Below are 27,167 nucleotides of genomic sequence, written 5' to 3'. Positions count from 1 at the left end.
GGACGAATGCATGCATGCGAAACAATGACGCTCGCTTTTTTTTTGCCGAGAGCCGTGTCTCAAATATCATTGGTTCACTGCGAACAATACCCCTATGTAATTGTTCCTGTGTTATCCGACCTGTTCAACCTAGCTAGCTATTGATCGAAAAGTAGGACTTCTGGCTTTATCTGGTTTTTTTTTTAGAAAAAGCCGTTTGTTAATTCGTAGTAATTGTTCTGAAAAAGTAAATTTGGAAGCAAAAAAGCTTTCTTTTCCATAATTACCTTAAGAACTATACTGAATCTTAGTTTTTTTTTCTAAGGTTTTCCAGCTTTCTTATCATATTTTTTGATTAAAAATCCTGTATTGTTCTGTGGGTGAAATCCTGCTTGGTCACATACAGTGTATTTCCGCTATTGACGAACTCTCGATCAATAAACACTCCGCATAAAGGGTGCAAACAGGTCAATTAGTAACATTTGCCGTCTCAATGCAGTTTCGACTTTCCACCATTCTAAACTTTAAAGATCGAACCTTTAAAGACATCACCCCACGAATCTGAGGTGGTACGGATTTCAGGTGGAGTGTTCGTATACGGGATGGGAGACTATGGAGAGAGGGGTGATTCCGTTCATTTCTTCCTAATTGCCGTAATAAAACGGCCCGGAAGATACGGCTTCAGGCGTACTGGCGCACTATTTTCTACAGGGAGTTCGACTGCAGCGCGCCAGCCTTGTGCGGCGCCGTATATTCCGGGCCTTTTTTTACGGCAATTAGGAAGAAATGGACGGAGTCACCCCCTCTCCATAGTCTCCCATTCCGTATACGAATACTCCACCTGAAATCTGCACCACCTCAGATCAGACCCGTGAGGTGATGCCTTTAATCCTAGATCTGACATTCATCATGAAATTAATTATTAATTAAGGAAACGGGAACCAGTAAAGAGTTTGAAGAAATTATATCAACGTAAAACTTCGGTCACTGTGTTCTGAAAATGAAAGGAACTTCTTTGCTCACTTTGTAATGGCGATAAATTTGATGCAGAAAAACCTATTCGTAAAACCTTTTATTGTTTGTAGTGTCGTCATGTATGATGCTCGCTTTTTGAATGTATGGATCCTTTCTCACCAATTAACTCTTCTTTTTCCACGTACGTGGGACAGCGTTATACGATAAACAATTTCATTGTAACTCTTTATCACTGCGCAACACGTAACTCTTCGGCCTCCAGGTTTTGTTCTTTGGAGGCTCTCTGTTTCTCCTGGAGGAGCCTGATTGCTATTGATAATTACATATTGCTTTCGCAGCGCATGCGTGCATTCTTTGTCACTTTTTTGAATGACACTGTTCCTGCAACTGTGATCTATGAGTCCATGAAGACGCGAGGTCCAACGGTGCCCTTTATTTCGATAGAATTGGAGTTTTTGTCTATTTTTATTGCGAGAGAAAACAGCAGATTTCTACAACAATTCTTTAAGAAGTTGGAACAGCAACAGTTGTTACCAGGACGACTTGTTATTTTTGAAATGTGAAGCTTAAAATGTCCACTGGGACGTCGATAGTGTATCAATGGTTTGTGGTAAGATTTCAGATAATCTATACCGCCTAGAATCACAAAGACTAACAGATGCATTATTTCCTCGGTGTTGGGATAGAAACACTAACGTTCTCGTTTCACCGCTGCCGGTATTCTGTTTCTGCACTTAATGCGATTGGCGATGACAATTTTCTATCGAATTCTTCTAGCCATTCATCCAAAAGCTGAGAACGATTTATTTGTGCACTATTTGAACATGTACCATTCATATTCGTTGTACTAACGTATACTCGTTACTTTGTGCAGTTTCTAAAGTAATTTCCGGAATATTCGCCTCATTTCTCTTTCTTTCTTCTTATCTCTCTTTCACCTCCTTCTAAACGTAATTTTTGATACAGATAATAAAACGACTATTTACTAATTTGTAGTTTGGTTATTAATTTCTATTTCTAGATAGTGATTCTATATCTGATTATTCATAGCAGACACGGAATTTCACATTTACAGTCGAGGAACTCGGAAATCCTCTTCGCAGTGACTCGTTTTCCTCTATCGCCACCGTCAGTGCCAGAGAAGACTTCGAAACAGCCATCGATAATATAAAACAAGGCATATTTCTTTTTGGTGTGCGTATTCATTTTTTTGTGGCGTCCTCTAGCAATGTGTTCCTAATGACTAGTATCTGAATTACGTTGTTCTATGTCATTCTTTTAATGTTGTAGTAAAAATTTAAGCGCCTTCTTATGGTTAGACTCAACCTGCTCATGTTGAATTTAGACATTAGAAGATTAACCTAAGATAAAATAAGATGAACTAACTTTTTTTGGAATTCAAAACCTAGCAACTATTACCATTCTTTCCATTTCATGTATTATGATTCATCACATTCATTCACATTATTTACCCACTTATCTTTACTATGTGTATGCGAAGTACCCTCATTTCCTGTCATTCTATCTTCTCATCATTATCGCTTTTTTCTGTGTAGCTCGTCCTACTTAGTTCTAAACTCTTCGTCCTCTTCTTTTCTTCTTATTTCCTAAAAACGGTTAGCTGTCAGAGGTTCAAGGACGGGTGTGAAAGTTGGTGAACTATTGCTATTTTCTGGAAATCTCCCTTACCTCCATGCCTTCCAAGCACTGGTTCCCGATCAAGCGCCAAAATTTTTTGAAATATATTTACGATTGCATAGCCTTGCAAAATCTTGATGATTTTTGCCCTACCCGCATTCTTTTCCAGGACAAAAAAAAGGTAAGATTCCAGAATTTTCGTCTGCATAGACGCGAGCAATTTTTCAACGCATCATCAGCTATGAATTGCAGTACGTTGGCAACTAAATCTCAATATTTGTGTTCTAACACGTGAACTAATTTCACTTTTACATTTACTCGTAAAGCAAGTGTGCTCTACCGTCACATCGAGCGCCGTGGCCGGACCAAATTCCACGTTATTACTTGTTTGTTGAGATTTCCTTCAAGGAAAAAAAGATGCTTGCTGCGCGCCCAGAAACTTGAGATTTTCCTACTTTTCACCTGGGTGTGATTACTGATGTAGCGCTCGCAATGGCTCAGTATAACTTAGCGATTGGGTTCGAGAGAGATCCTTACCATCTCAACTTATCGTTACAGTTCGCCATGGCCCTACCTCGACCGCAAAACCGTAGCTCTTCCACCGCGCCGCTTCGAGAGCGGCCGCTTACGCGATTGCTCCGAGTTTCAGGCCGTTTTAACTTGAAGGCATCATCCCATGAATCTGAGGTGGTGCAGATTTCAGGTGGAGTATTCGTATACGGGATGGAAGACTACGTAGAGGGGGGTGATTCTGTCCATTTTTTCCTAAATGCCGTAAAAAACGGCCCGGAAGATGCCGCGCAAGGCTGGCGCGCTCCAATCGAACTCCTTGTGGAAAATAGTGCGCCAAAACGCCTGAAGCCGTATCTTCCGGGCCGTTTTTTACGGCAGTTAGGAAGAAATGGACGGAATCACCCCCCTCTCCGTAGTCTCCCATCCCGTATACGAGTACTCCACCTGAAATCTGCACCACCTCAGATTCGTGGGGTGATGCCTTTGACTATAGCAGCGGTTTGCGACATTTGCGATTTCCGTGGATACCCATATTTTGTTCACTATTCGCGTTGTGTTGCAGCGTTTCCGTTAACTACTGTTCTTTATAAATTTGTAGGAAGTTCTACATCTCTAAAAAGTCTCGTCTTTTTTATGTTGATTCCAATACATATAGTACAGGTCGAAAATACTGAAATAAATAATAATGAGATACATATAGTAGTTTCTCGGTTTCTCTTAAGGCTCTTCGGTGGAGCGTAGTTGCTAGGAGCGTGGTGAAACCCTTGCTGACACCATCCATCGCTGCAGTTTCCGACGGTCCCAACTCTGTTCCAACTGCTTCCTCCGCCGCGCCGTTTCGAGCGCGTACGCAAATGCACGGTAACTACACTCGTGATTCATGTCGTTTTGACCCGACTATACTTAGGCGTCTCTGTGACAGTTTTAGAGAATATCGAGTCCGCTGTTCTTCTCCTGCGGTCTTCCTTAGCCTAATTTTAGCGTTAACAGTTGTTTTTCAAAAACGTATTTTTAGTGAATGTGTCTTTTTCGCTAGTTTCTCCAAGCCATCATTTCCCCCTCACTGACAAATTCCACTAATTATTTATGCAGGATTCTTGGCTTATTTAGTGGTAGGATTCTCTCCTTTCAAAACTCCCATAGATGTGAATCAGAATTTGAAGTTCTTCACGTGGTCGAATTGATAAGGCTTGGATCTACTTTTAGCCTCAAAATTATACTGTGCGTTAGCGTTAACAGTTTTGATCATGTCACCAATTTCCTTTACGTAGCCGTATCTGGCAAATATTGTGTCGGTCTCGGTCGAAATATTCTGAAAATGCGCCTTTTCTAACCATTGATTCCCCAGCAATCTACTCTATAGATGTTGCTGTTTTTGCCTTCATTTCACTTACCTCCCATGTTTTTTTTTCTCGTGTTTTTTTCCGTCACTTTGGACAAATATTTCTGTAGTTATTAGTAGTTATTCTTGCATATATGAGCTTTCTAGAATAGTCGTGGAAAGAACTTTAAAACCACAACATCACGTGCGGTAATGGACTCACCATCCGATCTTTCACCAAATGCGCCACCATCTGGCTTCGATGAATCCAACAATTATTTCTCCAATTTGCAGGTGCTTGAGTAGTTCACGTTTCTAGCGGTTGTCCTTGATTAAATTCATAATAAAATGATAAAAAAAATAGTAGTAATGAATTAAATTGTCATGAATCCTTTAAATAGTATAGTTAGGAGAAACACATGGATCGTTTTTCAGGCACCTCCAGCACCTCCGTCGTCTAGTTCGACCGGACAGGCCTCTACCGAAGGTTCTGTAGACTCGAGCGGTTTTGAGAAGGTATTCCCTCAAAAATTCTTCTATGGTCCACGTTAAATGTTCTTTGTTCAGGTGGACCATGATGTTTTGGAAGAGTATGGTCAACAATTCGTTAATGAAATGCAACAATCTCTCTTTGGGAAGCCGCTGGAGGCAGACTCTTCCGTGAGTTTTAGGGTGCGGCGCTGACGTAATCGGCATCCTTCAGCTTTCGTTCCCTTCATGTTCCTACATTAATGAACATAAAATTGTCGCTTATCACCTTTCTTCTCTTGGGTACCGCTAGATCCAAGCCCTGTTCCGAATAGCCAGGCTTACGGATCTGGTTCGTTTCCTCCATTTTTTACTGGTATTTCTTTTCACATGTTGTTCTGTGTTGAAGGCATATTAAAGTGCACTTATGAAAACGCAATTCCTCGTCAGTTCTCACTAGGAACTGAAAGGTTCCTGGGAGCTGTAGTAGCTATAGTATCTTAGCTACAAACGTGCACTATATAACAGCATCAGAATAGCGGAAATTGCTTGTCGATAGTATGCAAAGTTTCTCTTTGTAACTGCTTCTGTTCACGAGAATATTTCTGCTTAGACCAGCAAACTTTCCTAGATATTGTGATTTAATCCCACTGAAGTTCTGTGAAAGGGATTTCTCGTCCTTTTTTATATTACTAATCAATTTTAATGTTAACCTAATTCTTCTGCCACAAACACTTTCTTACGAAACCCTGACGTTTCCTATTAGTCGGAAATGTTCACTGGGACACACTATCCGACCCGAATGGGTCTCTGTTCTTCTCTTTAGGTAAATATCGGTATTCCATTTGAAAGGGGCTCCACGCGTTCTTCCGCTGTTTCCACAATCGCGCAAAGCGAGAAAACGATAGCATCCGCTGCGGCGCTGCTTATTGCTCGTAACCCAATCCGATCTCGTCATTTTCTTTCAAATGATTTTGTGCCACTCAAGAGATCCGAGTATGTGCCGTATCCACTGACGAAGAACCATTGGCGGCTCCGTTCAACTGCCTCTTATTTCCTATGAATCGGACAAATTGCCCCATATTCGCAGCAAGTTCTGTCCTCTCTGGGTGCTAGCCTCTGAATTCGAATAAACACTTTCTTTTGTTCAGTTAGGATTAGTGCGTATCAGTGGATATGTTTGGCTCGTCGGCTGTCGTATTCTCAACAGCTTTGGAGCTGTATGAAGAGGTTAGGTTTTTTCTGCACATTTTACTTTCTCAAATCGACACGATCTCACTTTTTAATCTTACAAAAGGGTGTTTTTTTTGCAGCAGTTGCCGATGTGGCTTTTGTGCCTAGGTAACATCCTGAACTTTACGTTGCACGATAATCTGGGAATCGGAAATCGCTTCCATTTGCATTTAATTTAGTATGGTTCTTATTTTTTAAGTTTCAGTTTAGTTTGAATTTTTTTGTTGCAACGTACTAAGGTGCATTTTTCTCCGGTTTAGATCATTTTTCAATAGTCATCGTTGACGTTTATATTGAAAGACGTTCCCTTTTCCTCGTAGCATCCGAACCGCTTCGGTTCTTCCCTCCATTTTCCTTATTCCCTGTCTTTCCTTAAAGGCATCACCCCACGAATCTGAGGTGGTGCAGATTTCAAGTGGAGTATTCGTATAAAGGATGGGAGACTACGGAGAAGAGGGTGATTCCGTCCATTTCTTCCTAATTGCCGTAAAAAACGGCCCGGAAGATACGGCTTCATTCGTTTTGGCGCACCATTTTGTACAAGAGGTTCGATTGGAGCGCGCCAATCTTGTGCGGCCCCGCATCTTCCGGGCCGTTTTTTACGGCAATTAGCAAGAAATGGACGGAATCACCTCCCTCTCCGTAGTCTCCCATCCCGTATACGAATACTCCACCTGAAATCTGCACCACCTCAGATTCGTGGGGTGATGCCTTTAACAGCGACTTCAATGTGAGTAATTACGTACGAAGAGCTTGGTGAGATTCATAGCGCAATGAAACGATGAATAATTGTTTGCGGATTGAGCCTTCAAGGCGGACTGTAACGCGCCATTTTCTCCTGCGGATCGCCAATGGGAAATAACGATTCCGTAAGTTGCGAATTTGTATTTGAATTGCTTCTCAGATTTTTTATGAAAATTCCACAGCTTTTCTTTTAGAATATGCGTTTGGCTCATTGCGTTCATTCGATAAGACCATTATAGCATTTTTCAGTCTAATTCACACACAGCGTACACTAATCTTCCACTCACTTGGAAGCTTTGACATCTTTCTTCAGGAAAACGAGAAAGTAATATTATAGCTGGGGCTTTTGTGGGAAGATTGAACATTTATCTGATGACCATCACCCACTGTTAAGTAGTTTTTTTAAGAACGACCAGCGCTGGAATGAACTTTCTGGGATAGACAGTGGGATTACGAGTAGACGAATTTTTCGACATTACAGGAGTGTCCAGAATTTTTGGACGAAACTCGACCAGTGATTTGCACAGGATTTAGATTTCTAGACTTAACTTAACTACCAAATACTAAGAAAGCTAGATTCATGTGTTCATGGTTTCAAAAGAAGGTTAAGGAATTTGATTTTTATTATGTATGCAATTTTGCATCTTGGTCCTAACAAGTGACTTTAATGTCAATCACATCATTTTTGTATTCGGGTTACGTCGTTGCTGATTTCAGCCAGATCAACTTTTTCTCGGAACTCTATGCAATACAATTTTTCTCTGCAAATATATGCGGTTTTTCATGTTTACTTTATAAATTCAGCACTGAATCATCCTTAACTGCATAGTACCAATAAATTTGGTGATGTGATGTGAAGTGTTGCTAATAGCAGTTGAAACATTGCGCGATCCACTTTTATATAAACATTCTCGCAGACCTGCTTAGAGTCTGGAAATGAGAGGTTTTTCATTCTTTGGAACATTTCCTATTTAATGGAAATTGCGGCACTAGATTGTTCTGAGATGTCACAAAAAAGAATTGGATTCGGATATTTCCCATGGATTTTACAGAGCAGTGACTATTGTGGGATTTATCTGCTTGTTTGTGGTGTTTGTGGTGAACGCAGTCTCATTTGGATATGAATTGCACATTTACAAAACGTCCAGCTTACGTCTGGTTAAGCCCCACACATACCCCTCTGTTTTTATCGTCGGATTCTCTGCGAGTTTTGCTTGAAATGCGGTCAATTACTGTAAATTATTTTCTGCAGATTATTTTACGTCGTTGGGTGTGGTTGTTTCTATAATGGTGGCGTTCTAAAGTTTCCTTGTGATTTGTAATATAATCATTAACTTCTGAGGACTGCTTCATACAAGGAATAATCACACAGGTGGTATTCCTCACCTTTCACCGTTTAAGTACCAATTGTACGCCCGGAAATTTTTCTCTATTTTACGAAGGCATTTACTTCCTTTTAAATCTGTTACCTGTGTCATGCAATATATTCATATTAAGCAATGAGAGTCTTAGATGAGACTAATTGTACTGATAGCAATTTATAACCTTTTATCAAGAAGTAAACCCAACTCTTCGTTGGCGGAGCGGATCCCTAATATGGCTGCCAGATTTGTTCTACCGGGCGAACGTGATGCATCTGCCGCAGCACACGCTCTTTCTTTAGTTGATACTTTCCACTGCAATGCTCTCATCGAAGCCGCATCGTGCTCATCCGATTCGGCACGCTCAGCGCCTACTACATTTCTCGAAATAGACTCACTCCGTTGCTATCTGGATGATCTGGAGAATGATTTAAAGAGCCTGTTGCTTTCCGAATATTCGGGAATTCCCGTTATTGTAGCTATTCCTAAAGTGTTACGGGTTGTTTTGTCAGTTTAATGCGAGGTTAGTCATCACCATTTTCCTCAAATACGGCTGCGTATGAAACAACAATCCATCTAACTTTTATAAAGAAAAGTGCACAAAATTTCTTTTCTGGCGCCAGTATTTTAAAATTGGATGCAGCTAGATTTTTGGACTTCTTTTCTCGTAATTGACAAGTGTGTCCATGCATTTAATGCCATTCTTAAGTTGATTAAGATAAAGGAAATAAAAATTCGCAGAACTGCTATGGTAATGCATTTATTTCTCTTTGATGACTTTTCTTTGTATTAATATGATGCAAAACTTGAGTGGATAAGGGAAATCACTCATTAAAGTACATTCCCCTCAACTGTTTTTGCCGTCAACAATGAAACGAGCAACTAGAATATTTTCGCTTATCGATTTTCGACCGCTGTTTTAAACCACTCGCAGCTCTTCACTTAAAATATTCAAACAACGTTTTGGGATTTTCTCCTAGTCAATTTGTTATTCTATACTCTTCAAATGCTGCAAATGGCCTGTGGATCTGCAGGACAAACGTAACGTGCACCTACCAGTCAGAATGAATTCAATTTCATTTGAATTCCACAAAACTATCGTCTTCGGGCTCCAAGCTTTCATGCTCCTAAGGGAACTGTTTCATTCATTACTTTCAAACCAAAAACCTTGTTGTTGATGTTAATTGTTGGGTGTTCTACGAGCAAATATGGAGTTCAGAGTGTTTCTTTTTGTTTCCGTGAGGTACCTCAGAACCTAGCGTTCCGCGCTGCATCCACGAGCGAGCGGTCGGAAATCAATGAGATTTCCTTAACAGCCTAGTCAAGTAAAGCCATTGAACAAGCTGATTAAGGAACCCGAGCGTGTACAAAGGGCGTGGGACGCGTTCTACCACCCCAAACTCTACATTTGCTTAGAAAAATCCTAAAGTCGGCAGTTGCCCCAAAGGCTGAAAATGGTCTTCTTTATTAGCCTTAACTGTCGCCTCGTATGACGAAATCTATGCGTGTGCGCTACCATAGTTACCACAACGAAGTCTTCTCAGCGAAGACAAAAACAGCGAATAATACTGTTTGCACGTAAGAATCGGCTTTTAAGAGTAGTCCATTCACTGGAACCTCTTCCCTATGAGATGTTCGAGAACGTTCCATCCAGCGTTTCTTCGGGATGTTTGTATATCATCAACTGAAATACATAACAAAAATCAAAATATATACTATTCAAAGTTCAATATACAACAGCTCATTTCCTGCAATACTCCTCCATTTTCGTAGCAGACCTTTCATTTTCATTCATTTTCTTTTCCAAAATCCATTCGTACGCGGCAGAAAATACTCCTCCTTTATAACTGAAAACTGTACTAATTATGAGAAAATATATTGTTTACGCAAAGTGTTCTACACATATTTGAAGGTTTCAACAATTTCGCCACATCTAGAACTCCAGATTTTTATGCAGCTGAAAACCTTGTGCCGCCGAAAACAAAAGTGTGTTGATTTTTATGGCGTTTGTTCCTCCTGATAATGTGAAATCTGAGTTGAGATATTTGCATTCGAAGAAAACAATGAAAGTTCATGTGTTAGTTAAATGCAGTGCAACAGTTTTATTTTTCTTCGGTTCTAGTTCCGAGAAAAGCTCTTCCCGTACACATTTTGAGCGTCCACATATCTAATCTAGAATTTACGTGCTTATATCTTCGTCCAGTACTATTTTTTAAAAGTTTTATTCACTTACCAGTCTGACATCAGACTTCGTGTGGTGCACGCTTCGTCCACCTTCAAGGATAGAAATTAAATCAAGCGGCATTATTCGTAAAATTAATTTTTTTCTCTGACGACTCCTGTTTCGTTCTTTTTAAGAAATTTAAGCATTCATGAAACCATGATAAATTGAAGTGATAATATCATGGTTCTAACGAGGGAAACCTCTGGAAAAGGTAGGGATGAGGTTGTAGATTGTTGGATCAGCGGTGGTTCCTCTCATCTCTATATAATCGTTGTATAAAAAAAGCGGCATGAAGCACTCATTTTTTCACGACAATTTCAGTTGCAGCGTGCCACCCTGTGCGCCGCATTCAGCAGCGGAGCGTTCGAGAGCCAGTGAGTCCTCCTCGACTGCCTATTCGGGTGAAACCAATGAATAGGTTGCTGAGGGGACCAGAACATTTACGGGATTCACCCCTGATCCCTCAATCTAAGACCCCATCTCTAGCTTTTCCCGCTGTTTCCTCAACACGTTGGATTCGTTGTATGCTGCCTTTAAAGGAGATAATATTACATTCCGAGAGTATTCATACTGAATTTTACACCTACATATATTCTTTCGATATCGTTAAAGTTTGAAAACATAATTCCAAAGCATGGGTTTTTCTTCTCTTTCTCCTCAACAGATATGAAATGGCATTGATGTGGACATCGTACTGATAAAGCTAAGGTTCTACGTCAGAGCACGCAAACTGTTAGCTACTATTTAAGGTGTCGTTCGCATTCGTGTTTCCAACTTCTTAGAAAAGGGTGTTACCAAACTGATAAGGCAAACTAACAAGGGAACAGAAATGCGGTGGAGTACATAGGGGTGAAAAGTAACACAGCAGCTTTCACGGCCATAAAATGTTTCTCTTCGTTTTATTTACTCCTTGACAAATTCACTTGCAGTTATTGTAATGTAGTAGATCGCTGCTTCGCATCAGTTCGACGTCGTGATTTCCGTCCAAGTCATTTTGTAGTTTTCTGGCGCCGGCGCACCAACGTCGCCTTTTTTTAGTCCGTTGAGCGCGTCACAACAAATTAAATCACGTTCTTGAGCCGTCGCACTATTCTTCCGGTCTAACGCCGTTGGAACCGACTCACTCACCGGCTTTCTGGAATTTCGAACGGACGAACGAACGAACGAACAAACAAACACATGATAGAATAAGCCCGTTATTATGGTTAGCATGGTGATACTGGTGTTGATCTGTGCTGCGGTTATTTCTGTAATTTCTGTAGAGAGGAGTCAGTAAGACCTCGATTATGTTCATTACTACCTGGAAAAGCTGTCCACATTACGCGATGTCTTTTCGCAGAATCAAAGCATTTTCCACTTCCTTTATGGTTGTTGGTAGTATCTAAAGGTATTTACGCTTATACGTGGTTGCTTTTCCAAATGGTTTTCGTCTAGCACACCACCACCAACTGCTTTGTTTCTTCTTGGGTTTTTAGTTCCCACGACAAGTCCGTTTTTCCCATCTTCGCGCTAATTTTGAGCCCTTAGGTAGACGTTTCGAAAAAGATGATTCAATGTACCTGCGATTCTCCCAAATCTCGTTGAATTCTATTCAGAGTATTTTTTTCAGATTACATGTTTTTAAATCCTTCTTCATATCAGCTTTCAGAAGTGTGGCTTGCGTTCCTGATCTAATCAATAGTTTTTGAATGAGAATTAAGATTTCTTCATTCTTCGCTTTCTTTTTCTTTTCTTTTGTCCAACAGCCTTTCGTCATCCGTCAAAATCTCGATTAAGCTGCCAGAGCTCATTTAAGCAACCATTCGTCCCTACTTGACATACCTCAACGAGATGCGGGTGAGGCTAAACCTTTCTCATGCAGCTGTCCTGTGGAGCCGCTGTAAAATCCTCGCTTATTCTTTACGACAGTACTGCTTTTCACTAATGATTTTGCTCATGTCGTCAAATTATTTTTCCGCGCTTTTGCTCACGATTAACTTCCTGTAATCCGTTCAGTTGCTAGAACATCAATTTTCGCCTTAGTTCCTATTGTCAGGGATATGAACTGATTTGTCTTTTTTGGTTCCAATATAGTTACAAGAGATTTCTCATATGTGTTTTTTAAGCTGCTGCTGACTCACAAACTCTCAAATGATTAACAACTATCCGAATATTTCCTGTGACTTTTCTTGTTTCGAGAAATTTCTTCTTTTCATAATGGCCATTCTGAAAAATTTCAGGGAGCCTGTAGTTAATGCGTATATAGATAGCTAGCTATATACGCGCAGAGTGGGGAGAAAGTACTGGTACATGCAAAAGTGCATCTGTCCGTTGAAGACAAGCGTTTTCCTCTCATTTATTGAATCACCTAGTAGGAAAGTGACGAAGGACAAGGTGTATTTATACTGTATATGTGCTACTCGATGTTGCCCCTCATGCGGGGGGCACACACTGTAGATTTTCAATGTCCCTTCTCCAGAATTATCTTGCAGGTAACGAAAGACATGCACTCTTCTGGTGCTAATCAAGACCGCATCTTTCGCGGAATTTGACGGCTATGAATGGTTTTTTCATATCACAATAACTATTAACAATACAGCCGCTACGCCGCTTTACTACCTCCTTTTCTAGGTAGTGAATAATATTCGCTCCTATACTGTGCTATTAACAATACATATACTAACAACATGTTAGAAGGCGTTACTGGCTGGTTTTACCGCTACACTGTTGAAACCGCCCTAATCCAATCAAGCTGTTCCTCTTTTCGGTTGATCATTTGGTATCAAGTTTGTCTGGGAAGAAAAAGGTATTGGTTTGATACGTGGGCATTGTTTGTCAACTGCATTGGCCAAAAATGCGTTTATAGACTTCAAACGATTCTGAATTGAAGTCGACTTCGTTGACGATTGATGAACACCGGCCGCTTTATCCTCTAATCACATAAAAGGTTGTCGATGGTCTTTTTTAAGATGGTTTTTTTTCTTTTTCAGCTCTCCTTCCATGAATTCCCGTGAAAAGAAGTCGGGCGGATTCAGGTTTGTAATGCTCGCATGTCATTCTAAGCAGCCTTTAGTTATTAAGTATTGACTCTTTTGCCTTGCTATCAAAGTCCTCACATTGTGCCTCGAATTCATACCGCCACTTAGGAATATTACAATGGCACACAATCTGATGTATTCTCGTTGTCAGTCACGCGAGAAGTGCATGCCGTTTGATTTTCCAATTTACCTCATCGGGAGCTCGTAGTAGTGCCGATTTTATCAGTTTGTTCATTCTGCATCCCTTTCACAGGGTCCATTTTGTACAGCACTTAGACTCACACCCTTTTTTCTGGAATTTTTCAGTCTTTGTGGTGTCCGCTTCCAAAAAAACTGCTGGGAGATTCGAAAAATGTCCCTGTCGATTGAAGCAAAGCATGCAGCATACGAGGATTTATGCATTTGTGTTGGTGCTGCTTCGAGAGGGCTTTAAAACCGCCTCCTTCTTCGCTGTGCTTTGCTTCTCGGCCTAATGTCCACATCATAAAGAATTCTAATATCTTTGCCTAGTGTATCATCGGAATAATAAAAAATCGTCAAACCATCGCTGAGATCGAACATTTATCCCCATATGCGTTTCTGAATAAAAAAAAATCATTTCTTCCTATTTTTGGAAGAAATCAGTTGCATTGGTTCTCATCTGTGCAAATAAATGTGTAGTTTGTCTCTTACTTGCTGTAAGACTCATACACGGCTGTTAAAAAATAATTCGTCAGAAAATTTTTCGGAGGCATTTCTCCGGATAATTCAATTTTACCATAGTTATTTCTGTTCCTTTGATTTACACAATGACATAAACACATTTTCACTGTGTTATTTCCATCGTAGCATATGTAGGCAATGAATATTTCGTTTGCTATTTCCTTTAATTTTTGCTCTCCTTTAGAAGCGGGTGTAGTGTAGCGGTTAGAGGTTCCGCTGTCTGCACGATCGATCGGACGTTCGAATCCGCCCTAGTGCTCACCAAGCCTTTCATCCCTCCGGCGTCTATAAATTGGTACCAGACTTGTCTGGGAGGATAAAAGCACCGACTTGACAATCGGCTAGCCACCGCAAGTCATTGTATAGGCCAGATACACGTTCGTAAACCTCAAACGATTCTGAATTGAAGTGAACGTGGGGGCGCATCCCAAGCGGATTGACTAACGCCAGAAAATTTATCCTTTATCCTTTAACTTGCTCTTCTTTATTGGACCAAAAAGTGCTGTTTTTGCCCTAGAATGCCAAGATTTACTTCTTTCGACGAGACATACATAATCGAGATAAAAGGTGGTGTAGTAATTGAATTGTGGAATGTATTGATCTACACTCGCAAAGGTTCAAAGAAGTTATTTATTACTGATTAATGCAGTTTTGTACTGTTTCATTTCATGTTTCGCCATTCGTATTTTGAGGGTTTTCATGTTAAACAGCCAGGTTGAGTAGAATCTAAAAGATATTCCTCCAACTTTCAACTTACTAACTTTTCCCTGCGCACCAGAAGCGAATGTACAGTTGTGACATTCGTTGAGTGCTAATTACCTAACTACCTGCCTCGTGTGATGCCTGTTTGTTTAAAAGTCGAATATGGGCGAAGTGGCTTAAAGCTTATGATTTTTTAAAGATGATTTTCTGGTCTGAAGATGTTTTGAGAGTGCTTCAATTACATGTGCTCTGCTCTAATATTAGACAAAAAAAAAAAAACCAAATCATACATCCATTCATTTTTAGAAATTCTAGGGATTTTTGTTCTTTTAACTTTGTTGCCCAAGAAATTCTCTCCAGATTTCGAGGACAAGTATGAAAGAGGAACGATTGCGTTTAAACGAAATCAACAGTTAATCTAAACCAATATGCACTAGTGAATTGAAAGTGATATGAAATACATCCGCAGCGACCGATCTTAGTCATACTCCTGTTTGGTACTACGAAACTGTGGAAGAGTTATGCAGTCACCTATCATGCTATATAATAACGCGCTTAGTCCGTGTGTTTGTTTGTTTGTTTGTTTGTTTGTTTGTCTGTGTGTCACGAAAATACTTTATAATGATGCAAAACTCTGCACCGGTTGGGTGCCGAACCATTGCCATGCAGCTGATAGGCGAGCGCTCTACCTTTTCACCATTGTCGAAACCTATTTGGACATGTGTGTTCGTTTTGATAAGGCAAGTTAGTTTCTCTCATATGTTAGTGAGAGTAAATAAACTTTTATGTGAATGTATACTCCCAAAATTGCAAACTATCATGCTGTACAATAACGGGCTTATTCTGCCACGTGTTTGCATCTGTGTATGCGTGTGTCTCAGTCAAAAAAATTCCTCAGAGGGAGACAAATACTATGGCGTCGATTTGGTGCGCTGGAACCTCAACGCGATAAAATTGGGTGAGTACTACGACGTCGAATTCGTGCCCCGGAGCCAGAGAGCTGTAAAATGGATTGGAGTGGGTCCCACGGGGTTGAAATGGTGCGCTGTTGCCAGAAAAGTAGAGGGGAAGAGACGGGTTCTATTGCGGGAGCCCCAAGGCAGTAGAATGGTTTTCCATGGTTCCTTCGCATATCTATTTCCCAGCATGTCTCCCTAACGCTGTTGTCATCCTTTTTCAAAAGGAGGTAACACACGTGCAAACGACTGCTTAAATGCAATAAGTAGTAACCAACAATTTACGCGATCTGACGTAGAACGTTATTTTTATCACTACAATAGTGATCTTCACGTCATTCCGTGAAAGCACATCATCATTACTAATAGCTGAGAACAGAGCAGACTCATATTTCGAATGGTGTTTCAAATTGTGGATGTTTGAGGGAAACATAGACGTGAAATGAAGCTGGATTGCTCTCCAAATATAGAGCTGAGAGTTTAAGGAAAAAGCATAAAATCATTCAGGAAAAACCATTCATCTATACTTAAGTTTTTGGGTAAAAAAAATGGATAGAACTTATTAAAAAAACTGATTGATTAAAAAAACTTAAACTGATTAAAAAAAAAACAATTCTAATTTCTCAAAAAATGTCGCTACTGCTATTTCTTATTGATCGGTGAAAACGAGCGGAGCGAACACCAAAATAAGCCTGAATTCCGGCTTTAACCGGACGTTCAGGCTGGTTACATATAAGTCAATATTTGTGAAAAAAAGGCCTCGTCATCACAGTTTTCAAGGATCATGTTACTATTTGGACAACCTGCACATTAGCAGAAGAACATTTCGCATGACTTGTCATAACTAAACTGTTTTAGTTCCACCAGTTTTATTATTTTACGATGGACTGTGAATTCTCTTTTCTTTCTGAACATCTAACACCTGCCTCATTTCTAAAAAATGTTTATCTCTATTAGATTGAAATAGTTTAGTGTGAGATTTCAGTTCCACGCAGACGTGTCCATGTTACATGTTCTTTCAAGTGTAGGTTAATATTAGTATTTAAGATTTATAAAAGTGATCTTGTAGCATATAGCATTATATGGTGGCATAGTATCTGAATATGTAACAGTGTGCATAAATTGTTCTTACTCCGTACAAGACGATTGTAATGGAATTTTAGTCCAAATTGTAGACTTTCTCTGTAGCAACATCCTATTGTGACCCATATTTAACATGGTTTACCCATTTTGAATCCATCTGGTGCAAAAGTGCTCTTGTGTTCCTAGTCGAATTAAGAGAATCGGGCTAACATGTACTGAAATTCTTGCTTGACTTCAAGTGCGTATTGGAGTTAGAGGTTAGAAGGAAGAATTCTTTGCAACACAGGAATTGCACTTCATTGTTATGTAGGTAAATTTGTGTTTATTAGGCTCCCTTTTAGGCTCAAAAACACGGTTCCTTACAACACCGCTACTAATTTGTGTCCCAAAATCCGTCGCAAAGTTTTACTCATAAGAACAGTAGTAGAAAAGGAGAGTGAGAAAAGAAAGAAGAATTGAATATTAGCTGAATTAAACTACAAAACATGAAAACCAATGTTCCTTAATTTGTTAGTGTTTCTTAATTCCTCCATCGTTTGTCTTTCTTTAGGAAAATTTGTACCATTTGTTTATATTTCTTTTCAAAAGTTTGTGAAATTAAGGAAGCTGTATAGCTCTGATGTGTAAGAACTGTGTGGAATTCTCGTTGCCGTTCGCTTATATTCAATCATAATGGTGTCTTCGTGGCACGGAATCGCCAGAGGAGTCGCCTGTTGTAGGTGTGAGATGCCTGGCGAACCATGCTTGGGCCGCGATCATTTGGAAGAGCGTCTATTGGCTATGCTAGGTACGGAAAAAATTAATAGTGGCTGCAAAAATCTTGTTTTTGTGAAAACAGTGGGAATTTTCTTCAATCTGGTCACTAGAAAACCATGGCCAGCTGTCATCCAATTCAAGCGCCTAAATCACACCTTGTAAAGAAAAGTGAGTTCTAGGGAAGTACCGAGTCGCGAGACTTGAACGTCCATTCTAAGCCGTTGACAACTGTTCAAAAGTTGAAAGAAATACCGAAATAGAGCAAAGTGGTAATTTTGATATTGAAAAAAAAAACCAGGCATCTTCAAAGATACTTACAATTTGAATTATTGTCAAAAAAATTATTCGCTTAGAAAATTATCGAGCAGAATTTCCACAGCTAGAAATCTATGAATTTTCATTGACCTTCAATGGAGCACCTCTGCAAATTTCTGAAGAGAATGGGAATTTCGAACTCATATGTGATGTGGAGTACCAAAATGCTCTAAATAACCTCCTGATAACAAATATAAACAAACAAAAACATTTCGCCTCATTTTGAGAAATTGGCGCAGATTCTATGAACACCTCTCCTTTTCAACGGGATGTATCCGCAGAATACGCCAATGGCAGGATTGTGGGAATGTGAAAGTAATTAACGAAATTTGCGGAAACTTTGCTTGTTTTCAGGTCACGCATTTGTCAAAACCAAATTCTTGGAGTATACTTGGAATCAGCAGCTCATTTGCTTTCTAATGGTATCTTCAAATCTTAATTTTGCCTACTTCCAAGGATTCCGATTGCGATGGATTTTGGGACACAAGTTAGTAGCGGTGTTGTATACACCTGATTAGGAGAAAAACAAGCGCTTCCTATGCTTAGCAACTACAAATAATACAAGTACAAAAGTACTGCAATAAAGAAGGCACCATCATATTAACAACAACCAAGTATATCATAACATTTTGTTTGCCAAAGCGTGGAAAGATCGCTGCACCGCGTCTCATCGTATTTGCGGGGAATCCATTGTGGACTATTGCGGAACCTCGCTCAACCTCACCCACGAGCTTCAGTCGTTAGTTGTGGCGTAGGCAAGGTGTTTTTGGTTACATTTGAGCGGTCGAGAACCTTTTTAAAATTTTTCATCGGAGTTGTTCAAAGTGACTGCTGTGGAATTATCATCACCAAACTAACAAAGAGAAGTTAATTATTTTGATTTCAGAAGAACGTGGTTTTGAACACGAGCATTTTAAAACTTTCTATGAAATGTTTTGAACGCACGTGAAAAGTTTCCTACGGAAAAATTGCTATCTAGAAAATTCCTCATCTTTTTTTCACACAGGTGCTTTCGAATTTGCTCTCGTTCTGGATGGCCACATCCGCATCTGTGGAATAGAAAAATCCATAAGCAAAATTGTATCACTGCAACGAAACCTTCGATGGGTTGCGGAATTGGCGTTTTTGTTCACTTATCTCGTTATTATTTTTTGCGTACATAAGTATGTATAGTCGACGCCTCGCATCCTGTAGAATTGTTCAACCATGCAAATGTAACAAATAGAGAAAAAAATGCGCTGCGGCAGATGCGTCGCGCTCACTCGAATGAACACATCAGAGGTTGGCCACATGCACCGGGTTTATTCCAATACGCATGATTGTACGTCCGTTATTGTTTCGGGCTTCTCCATCTGAGAAAGGCTCTACAGATTTTATGTGCTTTCTGATGCAGTTTGCCCAATGAAAGTTTTGTAGCGGTAGAGAAAATAGTAACAAAAACTCCGGAGCGTCTAGAAAGATCGAAATATATGCTAAAGGATACTGAGCGAAACAGCACCAACAAGAATTTTAACATTTTGAAGTTTTTTTATTCTAAAAGAAAGAAGGAAGCTGTGAATGCTGAATGCCAAGAATGCTTGACGCTGAACTTCATCGTGATTTGCGTTTGAAAGATCTTTGTTTTGTTCTTCTGGTCTCCAGAAACTCTTCATCGCATTGAATGATAGTTTTCAGTTGAACTGCAATCCGACATCTTTTCCTTCTCATCACGCAGAGTGGCAAGGGAAATTTTGTAACTCTTTGTTATGTTGCACTTGGAACTTTGATTGTAGCCCGTAGGTAGTACTGCATAAAAGAATCCAGATATATCGCACTCCTGTAGAGAGGACATAAAGAGAATTGTTCCATTTTATTCCAGTCTGGCGATCTAAAGCTCATCCCTTTGCAAGAAATGAGTGTGTAGGGTGTGTCTCTAGGGCTCTTCTAGAACAAGAACACCTAGACGTCTACCATTGATCCCGAATTTGGAAAATAAACAAATGAAGGTCACCTAAATTTTCGTTGGGTGAATATACAAACTTCGTCCGCTTTTTAGCTTTTGAAAGAATTGCTTTTGAGCACGTCATAGCAATGTAAAGAAGCTTCATTTGTGTTGTGTTAAATGTGTGTGCGTGTGATGTAAGTGCCGCATGCGGATATTGCAGGGTGATTTGGAGTTGGACGCTGGTTTTCTGCTCGTTGGCAGGAGTTCTTTTAGAATGTGTGATGACGACAAAATACATGTGCTCGAGCGAACACCTGGCGACATTGACGAACGGCTGCCTCTGCTGACAACAGCCGTGAGCGAACAGAACGAGGCATGGTTTAGTTTTTTTTTGAATTTGTTTCGATTGAGCTTCACCTGTTCGACTTCTCAATAACCTTTCAGTAGCATGAACTGTCTTTGACAAAGTGCAGTGGCGTACGTGATTTATCAGTCTTGTAATGAGGAATGTTGGCATGCATCAACTTTGCCGTTATTTAATAATTTAGTAGAAAGAGTGATAGTGGAAAGTTATGGCTGTGAAGTGGGCGGGTCTGAAACAGTTGGTACATAGGAGATTTCTTTGTGCACGATCGACGATCGTTAGTTCGAAACCGCCGTAATTCCAACCAAGTCTTTCATCTCTCCGGGATCGAGCAAAGACACTGACTCAACACATCGACTAACTCTCGCAAGTCATTGTGAAGCTGCACACGCGTTTATAAACGTAAAACATTCATAAACCGCATCCTCATAGGGGCTTATCAATGCCGTGCACTTTAGAGCTGTCAAGTTTCGTTAGGGGACAGGTTGAAGTAGTTTCTGGTGGTCTTTTTAGCTACTACTATAGTCATGATAGCTTATATAATAGAAACAATCAATTATCCGTGTCAAATTTTGTTAGTAATGGTGAGCTCGTCATGTGTACAAACCACGAGTATTGTACATAGCTTGAAAAGAAATAGACTTGAAGGATACAGATTACAGTGGTCGGGAAAAGCCCAATCACACGACCAGTAATAAGCTCCACACAGCGGAGGTGCAATTGTTAAAGAAAGAATGCTTTGTTGTTGGTTTCCTTCTAGTAGAATATCACGATGTTCTCATACATAGGGGCCAATGAATTTTACAGTTAGAATTGAAATGTCTAAGGTTATCCCTAGTTCATATGGTATAAAGCCACATTGGCTCGTTCAGTTTAATGCGATATGATATAAAGAAGTGACATTTCTAAAAACGAGTACCGTAGTCCGAGAAGGATTTGCTCAGTAATTATTTGCTCTACTATCGTTTATTTTTTATTTATTATTATTTGCTCCACGTTATTGCCGTTACTAAGCTAGCTATGTATACTGTCTGTACTTTAAACCCTGTTACGAGTCCTATCTTCCTCATAAGGCGTGGACAGTACAGTCAATAATTGGCGATCTACTTCTCTACTGAATCCCTGCTGTGTTTCTACAATAGACATCTGAGTGATGGTAAACTCTTCAATATGGCATCAGCATTGAAGACGGTCACTACCTGCCCTTTTGTTGGGTCAGAACGACCTGACTGGCGGTGAAATTGTGTATTTGGGCCCAAAGTAGACCGAGGGTGCCGCGAACTCCAATCGGGCTGCAGGACCGATCGGAGGTCCCGCTGCGGGACTTTGAGTGCTACCATTTGCGCTATTGCGCCATGAATCAAGCCGTTTTGACCCGACAAGAGTTTGCTTTTATAAATTTCGAGCGTCACATTATTTACCTTTGAGAGGTCATATTTTAGTTGTTTGCTGGAGGACATATTTTCAAACAATGCTCAGGTCTAACCTATGCACAATATGTAACTAAGAAATGCAAGGTACGAATGTGGTTCATACAAATTACGCGCCTTTGATCCTGGGAGGTTAGAGAGAAGAGGAAGGGTGTGCGTTACAGAAGATGCGTTGCGTCAGTGCGATTGAAACTTTTTGAAGGCGACTGTATATGACCAGTTTTCAGTAGGAGAATCCTGTTTGTGGTTCGCAGCATTGTTTTGGAGAATTTTAGCGCAGTGTTCACGTTATGGACAGTTGACCATAGTTGATGCCAAGGCATATGACTCTTTGTTTTGGTTTGTCTAGAAGAATAGGAGACCTCAATCCTCGATGTCAAAAGTGAATAGGGTTCTCAAATTCTATGACTACACATTCATAATGCTAGTACATATTTATCGTCTAGAAATTCTGTTTTTGTCGATGGTGCTGTGCCCAAGGTTTACGAGTGCGAAGTTTCACTGGGCGGTTGTCTCGGCTTCTTTGAAAAACGGGAACTGAAGCAGTTTTGGAGTATATCTTTCATAAACATAAATGTTAAAAGGTGGTTTCTCTACAGGGATTGTGGAATTCTTTACTTCCCTAATCCTCTCTTGGTTCGGAAATTGGATGGATTTGGGTTGGGAGAAGGGAGCAGGTGGGACACAATCATCCATTTCTTCGTGAACCTGTCACCTAATCCATGTGATGTGGGTTGTATCTATGCAGGAAACAAAATATTCGCACTTTTAAGAGGTTAGATGGAGTAATAGCGCTTACATGGACCTGAGATCGGCTGCTTCTTAAGGAGGTGGTTTATTTCAGTGACAGAAATCGGCGAAACTTCTAAACTATTTACTAACATAACGGACAGTGCCAATAGCTCGTGAAGGAGGAAAACGTCAGTTTTTCCTCATCGTCGTACTCTTTTTGCGGAAATTTATAATCTTAAACCATTTATTTCATCTCTTCGTTTCTTCTCGTGAAGTCAATAGGTCACTGACCGTCGATTATTCATTCGAGAATGTGTTTCTTAGGAGTCGCTATGAAGTTCGTGCTGGTGCAATTCGTTGGAAAATTAGGTTGAGGACGAATAAACTCTTGCATATCCGGCGCATAAGATTACGATTTACAAGCGTTGTTTGCAAAATAGTTTGAGAGGAAGGGAACTCCTGCATTCGTTTTTTTGTGCTTCTTTCGCGAAAAGGAATAGGAACTAGATTGATCTCATTTATTCATTGGAGATAACTTTTTTAAGCATACCAATAACGGTAGGATGTTGGAATCCCTCCACGAATAAAAAGAGTTATGGGTGTAGTTGACGAGTACGAACCGATCAGGCTCAGGCCATCCTAATTATCCAGAACACGAAACTGTTTTTGTGGTTGACGCTGTATCGAAACTACTACGATTGCGTCTTATCTTTGAATACCGAACTTTGTGGAATCTTTGCCGTTTATTAACAAGAGGGGAACAAGATCTGTTACTGACGCATCTAAAGACGTCGAAAGATGTCTTTTATACATCCTTAATATAGTTCCTGGTTTATAAGTGTTCATTCCAACAAAAAAGGGATTTTGTGTTTGTACTTTGGTTACTATTTGTCTTTCTTCATAACTGTTCTTCATGAAATTCCTCGTCTGTGTAGTTTTTTTTCTGTAATTGGTGGACTTACTGGCGATAAGTTGGAATCCGGAGTCGTTCCACGGAGCTTTACGACGCGCCGTATTGGAGTGTCGCAAGCCTATGGAGCGCTATAACCGGCTCATAATTCGCTATTTTTTCTACTATAAAAAATCGTTTATTGTGGCACTGCTTCATTGGATATGTACATAATAGCATATGCATAATACATCTGTATATGTTTATGTGTATTTATGTTTCCATGGCGAAGCCTAAGCATGTTTTGAAGAAGTATAATGGAAGGTCAGTGAAATTATTTAGCAACAGTTGAGGAGTCGTCCGCGATATTTTAGCTCTTCCATTCAGAAACTTGATATTTTTAAGTTCATAAACGTCATACATAGTTGGGTGATTTTCTTCATTTTTAAAGAACAACTTCAAATTTGTAGATCAGATCATTAGACTGAGATAAAAACCCAGCCTTTCGCTGAACGCACTGTGGGCGAGACTTCTTTCTTTCGTTGTCATTCTCGGATTTCTACTCACGTTTGATATTACACGTTTTCAACTCTCTAAGCATCTCGCGAAGATATAGAACTAGAATTTAAGGTCTTTAGTAAGATTGTTTGCATGTATTAAATCGTTACGGCAATGCCTCCTCCAATTCTTGCCTTTTTCTTCTTTCTGAGTCTCTAGGAGTAGTTACCCTCCCAATATCGTAAATACTCAGTCCGCTCGCAAGGTCGGCATGACCATCAAGAACGTTCCTTGTAATCTTAAATTAGATGTAGTTGACTCCGAGTTTGTTCAACCGTGAGCGCGTTGCGCCTTCGATTGAAGCAGGCTCAAAGGAAAAGGAGTGTTTAGGAAGCAGAGAAAGAGTACGCGTCGCTGTAGAAACGTTGCGCTCAAACGGTTGAACACTTGAGAATACAGACTATGCTCGAATTTTGATTTCTAGCTTTGTTTTAACTAGACTCTACAAAATAAAGGATATATTTTTGTCAATCTACACTGTAATGCTATATTTTCTTTCGAAATAATAATGTTTCTTGGACATAATATTTTGTGGAAATTTCATATTTGTTTAGTTTTTCCTTAAATCTTCAATGTTACCTACTTTCGTGAATTGGGATACCTATAAAAATGCTCAGGGGCGGACGTAGTGTAACGTTTAGAGGTTCCGCTGTCTGCATGATCGATCGGAGGTTCGAATTCGCCCTAGTGCTCACCAAGCCCTTCATCCCTCCGGGGTCAATAAATTGGTACCAGACTTGTCTGGGAGGATAAAAGCACCGACTTGACACATCGGCTAGCCACCGCAAGTCATTGTATAGGCCACTCACACGTTCGTAAACCTCAAACGATTCTGAATTGAAGTGAACGTGGGGCGAATCCCAGGCGGATTGATTAACGCCAGAAATTTTATCCTTTTTATCCTTTATAAAAATGCTCTAAACAGAGTTGCATCATTGCGACAGGCTCGAAAAGCGCGATTGTCGGTTAGAGGTTCTGCTGTCTGCATGATCGATCGGAGGTTCGAATCCGCCCTAGTGCTCACTAAGCCCTTCATCCCTCTATGAATTGATACCGGAATTATTTTTGAGAAAAAAATACTGATTTGACACATAGGCTCGCCTCCACAAGTCATTGTACAGGCCAGACTTTCGTTCGTAGACCCCAAATGATTCTGGACTGAATTTAATGCGTTGACGTATCCTATAGGAATTGACCAACGTCGTGCACTTTATCCTTTTTATCCTTCAGCTGCTCGTAGTCGTTTCTGCATTTTCCAAATTAACTGCTTCAATAAAATGCATCTTACTAGTTTGGCTTGTTAGGTCCTGGTTGCTATGCAGGGGTATGGTTGCTGCTTGCAACTGCATTAGGAATGGATTTTAGCCGGTGGTCCAGCTTTGTTATTGATTTCTCAGAATAACGCCATAACTTTCCTTGAATATTTCATACGATTGGGTCATATTTTGCCCTTTGTCTCGCTTATTTATTCATTCATTTGCGTCAGCATCTTAGCGCTGTTCCCACTAAAATTATACACCGGAGCGGAGCCACCTGAAATTTGTGAACTAAGCTCATAAAAATTCTTGATAGCCTTGATGTACTCATAACTAGCACTTTGGGTCTTTTTAAAGACAAAGCAAGACCTTACTAAGTATACGCGTTTTTTAAAGACTTTTTCTTTGTATGCGGAGAGAACAAGTAACTGCAATGTAAATATCTGCTTTTCGTTTTGAATTTGCTGTATTTATCAAGTCATTCGCTCTGAAATAATGTTAAAACCTTAAACAGGTACGTTAAGGGATGACGGTGTCTTAACATCTTCTTGTTTATGCGAGATTTTAGAAGCTTTGTCATAATTTCAAAAGTAAAAGAAAAATAGAGGAGGAAAGAAGAAAGAAAGTAAAACAGCGAAAAGTTCGATCTGCCGATATAGATCATTATTTAAATTTTGTACTAATTTCGATACAAAACGCATGATGACGGCAGTATAAGTGTTTCTAAAAGGCCCTAGATCACGGAGAAGTTTACACAGTTACATGCTGACGGTTGATGATGATTATAAATGAATAAAAAACGAACAAATAGATAAATTTATGCTTAAATGTGCATGAAAGGAAGCACACAAACACTGGAGATTTCAAGGTGAAGTATCACGAAACTGCTGATGTTTGGGTTTTTGTGGGCAAATATAGAGTGCGGAGTGTACAATAGATTACACGTGTGAACGAGGCCCTGCTTAATTTCCTTTAGTATTTCTTAAGAACGTGGCGGGAAATGGTGTTTGTTCCTTTGAAAAACGTTAGATGGTGCCCACATTTCGGTCCTTTCAACGAACTGTTCATTGGTTTTTCACGAAAAGGCTGCTGGGGAGACCTCATTGATTTTCGACCGCTTGCTCGTGGATGTGGAGCGTGTACAAGAGTGGCACGTTCTAACGTACCTAGTAGGAACTGAGGGGCTTAGTACTTCGTTTTTCAGAACGATTGGAAGGAAATGAATGGGACCACGCTCATGCTCGCAGTCTGTTCTCGGAGCTTCATGTTTGCCCACAGAAACCACAATATCGTCATCCCTTTCGTGACACGCTGTATTTAAGTTATGTGGGGAACTATGTACTTCTCCTGACCCCCGGTAGAAATTACGTCTATTATTTCCTCCTGTCCCCGTGATAAAGGATAAAGAAAAAAGGATAGAAAGTCTGGTATTCCAGTCTGCTTGGTATGCCAACGCGTTCACATCAACTTAGTATCATTTGAGGTTCACGAACGCATGTCTAGTTTCATGAATCAGGACAGTGTTTTTATCCTCTCTGACAAGTCAGGCACCAATTTATAGATCTGTTTGGTTGGCTCTAGCGCGGTTTGGAACCAGTTACCTATCGGGCAGTTGCAGCGGCACCTCTTACCAATTGCCCTCTCCCACCTGTGTGATGACTAGTCAATATCTGTTCGTCCTTGCCAGTTGTTGTTTACAGTTGCAACAGAAAAAGAACTTGCAGTTAGTGTTGTGTGTGCTTTGCAGCGGAGCGGGAGGACGCACAGTAGAATATTCCTTCTCGCTCGTCGTTTTCATCAATTCTGCGCCGCTGCTTTTGAAAACGGCATTTAGCGGATGGTCGATCTGAGGCTGCTCGATTTTCCTGGCTTGCATTGTTGCGCATCGCACACACTTTTGCATGACTCTTTGTTTTGAAATAGACAATTACGAAAGCGACTAGAATGACATAGAGTCAGAGGAAAAAATATCTGGATGGTTGCACTATTTTCGCAATGCAACATAAAAACACTATACTCGCTTCTCC

General features: G+C 40.1%; 1 protein-coding gene across 7 annotated transcripts in view; it reads left to right on the top strand.

The window, feature by feature from the left end:
- Nucleotides 1-27,167, top strand: part of RB195_014281 (uncharacterized protein) — a gene marked incomplete at both ends in the record, with an annotated part of 68,964 nt that overhangs the window by 8,380 nt on the left and 33,417 nt on the right. For 2 of the 7 annotated variants that reach the window (XM_064204468.1, XM_064204471.1), the window contains 4 exons: nucleotides 2,030-2,148; nucleotides 4,595-4,720; nucleotides 4,862-4,942; nucleotides 4,994-5,086. In XM_064204468.1, the coding sequence (XP_064060345.1) occupies nucleotides 2,030-2,148; nucleotides 4,595-4,720; nucleotides 4,862-4,942; nucleotides 4,994-5,086 (419 nt within the window). Of the gene's footprint in view, nucleotides 1-1,554; nucleotides 1,565-2,029; nucleotides 2,149-3,827; nucleotides 3,967-4,594; nucleotides 4,721-4,861; nucleotides 4,943-4,993; nucleotides 5,087-5,720; nucleotides 5,958-17,642; nucleotides 17,704-18,341; nucleotides 18,410-20,131; nucleotides 20,285-27,167 lie in introns of those variants that run through there. The other 5 variants (XM_064204472.1, XM_064204470.1, XM_064204466.1 and 2 more) reach the window with 5 other exon arrangements.

The sequence above is a fragment of the Necator americanus genome, chromosome V (assembly GCF_031761385.1).
Source record: "Necator americanus strain Aroian chromosome V, whole genome shotgun sequence".
NCBI lineage: Eukaryota > Metazoa > Nematoda > Chromadorea > Rhabditida > Ancylostomatidae > Necator > Necator americanus.
This window is presented reverse-complemented; position numbering and strand designations above follow the sequence as displayed.